The sequence below is a fragment of the Clinocottus analis genome, unplaced genomic scaffold (assembly GCF_023055335.1).
Source record: "Clinocottus analis isolate CAN_PGR_092001 unplaced genomic scaffold, fCliAna1.0.p SCAF_20, whole genome shotgun sequence".
NCBI classification, from domain to species: Eukaryota; Metazoa; Chordata; class Actinopteri; order Perciformes; family Cottidae; genus Clinocottus; species Clinocottus analis.
In genome coordinates, this window is record NW_027175932.1 from 2,792,092 (window position 1) to 2,799,403 (window position 7,312).

The 7,312-nt window shown below is 48.6% G+C and overlaps 1 protein-coding gene across 3 annotated transcripts in view; it reads left to right on the plus strand.

Moving 5' to 3' along the window:
* Nucleotides 1-7,312, plus strand: part of apaf1 (apoptotic peptidase activating factor 1) — a 30,250-nt gene that overhangs the window by 9,415 nt on the left and 13,523 nt on the right. For all 3 annotated transcript variants that reach the window (XM_068587053.1, XM_068587055.1, XM_068587054.1), the window contains exons 22-25: nucleotides 3,168-3,293; nucleotides 4,834-4,956; nucleotides 5,040-5,165; nucleotides 6,490-6,615. In XM_068587053.1, coding sequence (XP_068443154.1) covers nucleotides 3,168-3,293; nucleotides 4,834-4,956; nucleotides 5,040-5,165; nucleotides 6,490-6,615 — 501 coding nt within the window. The remainder of the gene's footprint in view (nucleotides 1-3,167; nucleotides 3,294-4,833; nucleotides 4,957-5,039; nucleotides 5,166-6,489; nucleotides 6,616-7,312) is intronic.

Consider the following 7,312-nt stretch of genomic DNA (forward strand, 5'->3'; position numbering starts at 1 on the left):
GGGCAAAAAGAATCGATTATCTGACACAGTTTCTGTCAATCAACGAATCCATTCATCAACCGGTCATGTGAGGTCTAACTGGGAGACATTTCTAGACTATTAAACACTTCTCAGTTGCAGTGAGACCCGGTAAACGGAAGAATTATTATGTTACTGTTAGCTTATAATGAGCATTTTATATCTACATCACCTGCAGGCCACCGTACTTCTTTGACACACTTGGAACAGAGGCGTGTGTGCACTCGTGTGTGTGTGTGTGTGTGTGTGTGTGTGTGTGTGTGTGTGTGTGTGTCTCAGACCATGTTGAGTCATCAGATCTGACACAAGCTCCGCCCCCCCTCTCATGCGTCCTGTCAGCTGTGCGTCGAGTCGACTCCAAGCTCCTCTTTCATCTCCCTCCTCTCCCTCGCTGTTACCTGTAATCGGTATTCTCAACACTCCTCACTCTCTACTTTCATATTTTACTGTCATGCACCTTTTGTTTTGTTTATCTCTCTTCCTCCTTTGTTCCCCCCCCTCGCTCTCCTCGCTCCGCTGCTCTTCGTCTCGGTGATAAATCGTAGTTTGCAGGCAGAGAACGGGCTCCTCGTCTGCAGTTGTGTCGTCTATGAGTCTCTGCGCTGCAGCCAGGCCGAGCTTCCCACAGCGGAGAGCGACTCTCTGATTAATTAATTTTAAAAAAGGTCCCGTGGTCGTAAGCAATACCGGGTTAATCGTTTTAATTACAGCTGTCCTCGCGGCCTCGGAGATATGAGAGGCGCGGATTAGCAGACGCCTTCAAGAAGAACGAATGATTAGTAATCCCAGTTCTTAAAAGAGCGTCGAAGAATAATGAGACACTCGATGCACCAATCTCATTTAGAAACGTCTTTCTGTGCGAAACAATTTGGCGCAGAAGTTGTGGAAATGTGTGTGTTGCGTGAGTGTCTTCCCTGTAATTGCTTCCAGAGGCTCATTACACAGATTCTTCTGCCGTAGTTCCCGTGAGCAAACACCAGAGGGCGCCCCAGTGTTAGGCCTCTAGTCCACTGCAGTGGTCATTTACGCTCCTCTTTTTAAAATAGAGGTAGACTAAGTTATGATTCATCAACTTCAGTGGCGGTCTGACGTACTGGCTGTGTGTGAGTGTGAGTGTGTGTGTGTGTGTGTGTTGGGCTTGATGCTGATGCTGTAGGGCTGTGCACAGGCGAGTGCAGGTATGGTGGGGAAAGAGTAATGTGTGTGTGTCTGAAACTCCTCTAGAATCACCCAAAATAGAACACACACACAAACACACATGCATAGTGAGTACACAGTGTGTGCGTGTGTGTGTGTGTGTCAGTGTGTGTGCGCTCCCCCGGTGGAAGTATTTAAAACAACTGTTCCCCATCTTTCCTCTTTACATTAGCCTGCGTTTCTGCTTTTCTGTTTGTTTTTTTACCAAAACGCCCCGCAGACATTTTTTGCTGACTGCGCCATCCCATAAATCCTTGAGCCGAGTGTGTAGCTCTCTCTCTCTCCCTCTCTTTCTTTCTCTCCCTTTCTCTCCGGCTTTGAAACCGGCGTCTTCGGTACGTGGAGCTTCGACAAACACGGCTGGCGAGCCCTGAGGGCTTGTTCTGCTCGGCCCTCTCCTCTGAGATGTAAATATTTTAGTGGCTGGTAAAAAAAATAAAAAATCCCAGCGCCCAGTTTCACTTACAGGTGGACATTTTCTCCTGAGATCCCTGTGCTTTTAATTCCATTTAAATCGTTGTTTTTGTACTTTAAGTCTTGTATTGTTGCAGACTCAGCTGTAGTTTGTTTTCACATCGCCAGAAAAATCTATATGGAGGTTAATAAGAATAACATCTTTTTATAATTGCATTTGTAATCTGTACTCGTGTTTCACCTCCTAATGCGCTAATTAGCCTTCTTTGGGATCGATAAGGAGGATACAGTCATCGTAGTGGTAGATATTCAACTGCAAACTGCCCTGGATAGTGAGAGCTCTGCAGAAGTATTTCCCCGAATTATGTTCAAGGTTATTCCTCAAACAAGGGTGCTGCAGGGACACACATCGCCTCATTGTGTGTTATTCTGGGCTATTTCTTTGTCATAGTATGTGTAAGAAAAAGTCAAAGTTGTCCATTTTGAACACCGTTCTCTCCCCCTATTGAACGCCCCACGCCAGAACCGTTTACTTATTTATTTATTAAGCAGACTGACCTTTACGAGGCGCCATCGAGGAGCCTCTGGGACGCCGTGTTAGGGACCGTCCAGTTGAGCTTTTTCGAGGGCATTCACAAAATCTCTCTCTCTCAAAAGAAACCAGCTTCGAGGGTTTGCCAGACGCCCGGCGGTCCTGACCCAACTGAATGAGCTCACACTTTCTTTCTTGATGTGCTTATCTCTATCAAGCCAGCAGCAGCAGCAGCACTTCAACATGTGACAGGAAACTTTCTGGGGAACTTTTCCTCACGGAGTATATATTGGCAAACACAACTATCTACATAAGCCTCAATAAATACATATATAAATATCCTCTGAGTCTGCCGTCTGCAGACTCATTTTCTGCACATTCATGCCCTTCAGTAGTTTGAAAACTGAAATATCTCCTCAATATTGGATGAATTAATATGAAGTTGTGTTGTCTTCAGTAGATGAAACCCACCTAACTTCTCCTCCATTACCACCAGAAAATGTACATTCATTGTATGTGTTTAGTGCAATATCTTGAAAAGTATTTGATGGATTACATGACTTTGTCAAATGCATGCAGTAGCGTTAGCGCTAGCGTAAGCGTTAGCATTAGCTAACAAAATCTCGAGCGACGGTTAGCGGTGGCGTTAGCTAGCTAGCGGTGGCGTTAGCAAGCTAGCGGTGGCGTTAGCTAGCTAGCGGTGGCGTTAGCTAGCTAGCGGTGGCGTTAGCTAGCTAGCGGTGGCGTTAGCAAGCTAGCGGTGGCGTTAGCTAGCTAGCGGTGGCGTTAGCAAGCTAGCGGTGGCGTTAGCTAGCTAGCGGTGGCGTTAGCTAGCGAGCGGTGGCGTTAGCTAGCGAGCGATGCCGTTAGCTAGCGAGCGATGGCGTTAGCTAGCGAGCGATAGCGTTAGCGCCGCTGTGCCTTGTGCCTCGTTGCTGACTGTCTGGATAGGTGTGTGTGTGTGTGTGTGTGTGTTTTTAATGTGTGTATTGTGTACTCCTCCCAGGTGTTGGAGGTGCCCTCCGGGAAGCTCCTCTCCACCCTGCTGGGACACACCAAGACGGTGCTGCACTGCCGGTTCAGCCAGGACGGCCAAACCCTGATCACCTCGTCCGAGGACACCACCCTGAGGGTAGAGGCTTCTCTCCCTTCCTCTCTTTCTGCCTCTCTCATCTTTACTATCTTTTTGATCTTTCCCCCACCGCCATAACCTGCTTCCATTTCTCTTTCCCCGCTTTTGATTCATTTTCTTCCCCTATATTCGAGTAAAACTGCCCTCTCTGCTGAATCACTTCCACGCTCCCCTGACCTTTTGACCCTCCACCAGCTCCTCCGTCTGCCTCCTCACCCCTTTCTTCTTTCGTCTCCTTTCCTTTTCCGTTCTCCCTCTCTTTGCCTTTCGGCTGCGCCGCCCTCGATAGCTCTTTATCTCCATCCCGCTGTTGTGTTGACTGTGTGTGTGTGTGTTGACTGCGTGTGTGTGTGTGTGTGTGTATGTGTATTTCGGGCCGTTATGGTCTGTCAACCCCCACTGTTCATGCTCTGTTGCTCATTTCCCCTGTCCTCTCATCTCCTCCTCCTCCTCCTCCATCTTTTCTTTTTTGCTGACAGATCGTCCTCTGCAGCACTTCCATCCATCTCTCTCTTCTATCCGACAACGCTTTGCACCTTGTTCCGTATTCACACGGCCGCCGCCGCCGCCGGCACGCCATCGCTATTCTCGGACCGTCCCGCCCGCTCGTTCAGTAGCTTTTCCAAACTCATGCGGTTTGAAGTGTGCTCGCGAAAGGAAAATTAAATGTGTGTATTCAGACGCGGACGGTGAATGTAAAGCGATGTGCAGTGACACGGCTGATGGATTCTAACCTTTAGGGCCCAATGACGAGGGAGAAAAGGTGCAACTCGGGACACTTTGGGCATGATTGATAGGAGGATCTGGATGAGCTCAGTTGAACCCTCTGTCATGAAACAAGCAGACAGATGTGCAGGTGCAAGGTTTTAACCCCACAAACCGGTAAAGAGCAGGGATGTGATCAGCAAGACGGATCTAAAAATTGACACAAAGAACGGCACAAAATTGTCAGATCTGCTGCGTGTCTGACATGTTAAAGCTACACGGCTAATTTGTGGCTTCTTATTTGCATTTTCCTTTTCTTCACTTTCATTTTGAAGGGTGTTTTTGAGAGGCTTTCATGTCCCGCTATTGAAATAGATACTCGGGAGTGACGTTCATATCTAAAAGGAAAAAATCAGTTCTTTCTTTATTTTGAGAATCGTATCCGTTCTGACTTTCACTCTTCAGATTTGGGCAAGACGCGTATGATTTAAAACTAATTATGGGAGGAAAAATGGCTGAATTTACCTCAACATCTCTGCTGCTCTAAAACCAACAAGCTCTCACCTATAAAGTTGGTTTAAAAAAAAACAGAACAAATCCTAGAAAGAACCAAAATAGATGATCTCAAACTTAAATAAACATTTAACAGGATGAAGTACAGATACGTACAGATAAAAGTACAGATACGTTTGTCTCCAATGTCCAAATCTCCAAACTAACTCAAGTTTCTGAACCCTTAGGATGCTAAATATTGTGGGGAATCAACCCAACGCAGGGCGGGAAATATGAAACAAGTCTAAAAGAGTCCTGTTTATTCCTCTGTCGCCCCCTGCAGGTGTGGAGGTGGCAGTCCGGCGAGTGCAAAGTCCTGCATGGTCACAAGGAGCAGGTCCGGCGCTTCTCTCTGCTCGCCGCGGATGCCAGACTGCTGTCCTGGTCCTTCGACGGCACCATCATGGTAAAAAAAAAAAAGAAGCGCATGCAAAGACTCACACGGCTGCGTGAAAGTTGCGTAACCCTCTCTCGCTTTCTCTCTGTAAGATGTGGGACCTGGAGAGCGGGGAGAAGCTGCGGGACATCCAGGCTCACCGGGGGGCCATCCTGTCCTGTGACGTCTCGCCGGACGCGTCCCACTTCGCCACCACCTCTGCTGACATGACTGCTAAGGTTCAACACTTACACACACACACGCTTAGTCACGGGATGAGACATATCTGTTTGCCGGTAACGACGTGACCTATGACACATCCGTCCTTCCCCTCGAGCTCATTATTTTCATCCACTCGGGAGGCGAAGGGGCACCAGAGAGATTAGCGAGCTGCAGGTCAGCGTGTCCTCCTGCAACGAGAGTCCAGCGATCATTAAGGCCGACCTGCAGCTCGCTGACCCCGCCAACTAAACCCACCTCCGTGTCTGAAGGTGCGTTTCGCCAGCTTTACCGACTCCGCTGCTGCGCTCGACTTTGCCGTGACTTTGGCAGAGTCAGCGGGCGGGAAAAAAAGTCCCTTTTCTCCACGCCATTTCTTTTCCTTTGGCTCGTGCGGACGGTGGCTGTGGCTTTCGGCGTCCAGTATTATAAACATCGCAAAGCCGCTCGCTCTCTGGCATTTCGTTTTTTAAAGCCGCCGATGTCGAGGTTTCACACGGGAATTCGGATTTGGTCGACACTTTGTGTTCGGGGAACGAGCCGCCGGGTCGGCCGCCAACCTGGCTTCTGTCTGGATGGTCGTGAGAGAAAGAGAGAGAGAATGTGTGTTTTATGGATTTGGCAGAAGCGATAATTGAGGTGTGTATGTGTGTGTGTGTGTGTGTTGTGCCGCTGGTGAGCAGCCAGTCTCACAGTCCTTGCTCTCCAGACCGAGTCGGGGCTTTTGTTCGCTCAAAAAAACACACACAAACACACACAACGGTCCCCGGCCTCCATCTATTTAGAGGTCGAAACCAAAAAAGGCTCAGCCATGAGCGTCTTTGTGGAGCGCCACAAAAAAAAGATGCACAGTTCCCAGCTCTGCTCCCTCCGTTTTGCCTCTCTCTCTCTTCTTTCTTTCTCTTCTTTCTTTCTCTACTGACCTTCAGAAGAAATGCAACCGTGTGTGCAGACACAGTCAGCCAGGCCGCCAAATAAAGTGTCTAATTATGAGCCGTGTAGTTTTGGAGGGAGAGGGGGACAGAAAGGCAAACAATGGATGAGAGATAGAAAGTAAAGGGAGAGAAAATCCAACCGAAGTGAGAGAAACCAAACAAAGTCATCATCCTGATGCAGAGCGATACAACATTAGCATTTAGCACCATAATTAACTCCTATTTATGTCCATAAGACGTATGAACAGGTGGAAAAAAACACACTATTAGTATTTCCTGTTATTCCCAGGTCACTTCTCACTTAAAAAAATGAAGTAAATGTATCTAACGCAGCATATCTTTTGCAATAAGTCCAAATGTGTGCTATTGATGAACCGCTCTCCCTGATGCTTTCTCTCTCTGCTCCCAGCTGTGGCACTGTGAGTCCTGGCAGTGTGTGCACACGCTCAGCGGACACCAAGACTGCGTGCGGAGCTGCCGGTTCTCCTGGGACAGCCGGCGCCTCGCCACCGGAGACGACAACGGAGAGATTCGGGTGCGTGTCCCAAAAAAAAACATCACTTTTTTACGACCCACTAGATTGTTCCAAAGGCGAGCTCCTTGACCATGACCGCGTGCATTTCTGGTGATGGAGGGGACACAGAGCCTCCTGCCTCCACACACACACACACATGGCGTGCTGTCGTGTAACTAGTATGACATCATCTACTTGTCATCATATAACAAACTCAATTGCAGCCGTCAACGTGTGTTCCAGAGATCACCCCCGTGATTACGCCTCATAACTCATTTAGATGAAAGTGCTTACTAACGCGCCGTGATTGCAGCGGTGCACAGAGCAGAGATGAAAGGAAAGGAGGCGGGGCTACTTCTCAGACTCGAGGGGGGGGATGGAGGGGGGAGGTTGTGCGTGTGTGTGTGTGAGGAAGTTGTGATGAAGAGAGCAGGAAGAGGAGGAGACGTCTGACAGTGGGAGGTGAAGGAGAGGACTCGAGCTGCCAAATTGGATCCCCAAGGCTTTTTGCATCTGCAGCGCTTGTGTACACACACACACACACATACACACACAGACACACACACACTCATATGTGAATGAAAAGAAGTTGAAGTAGAGGAGGATGTGGCTCCGGCCTGCCGGTCAGCGACGGGGTTAACGCCCTCCGGTGGCCTCCGAGAAACGGACGAATCCATCGGATCCAATTACATGAAACCTGCTCTGAAATCTCACCCCT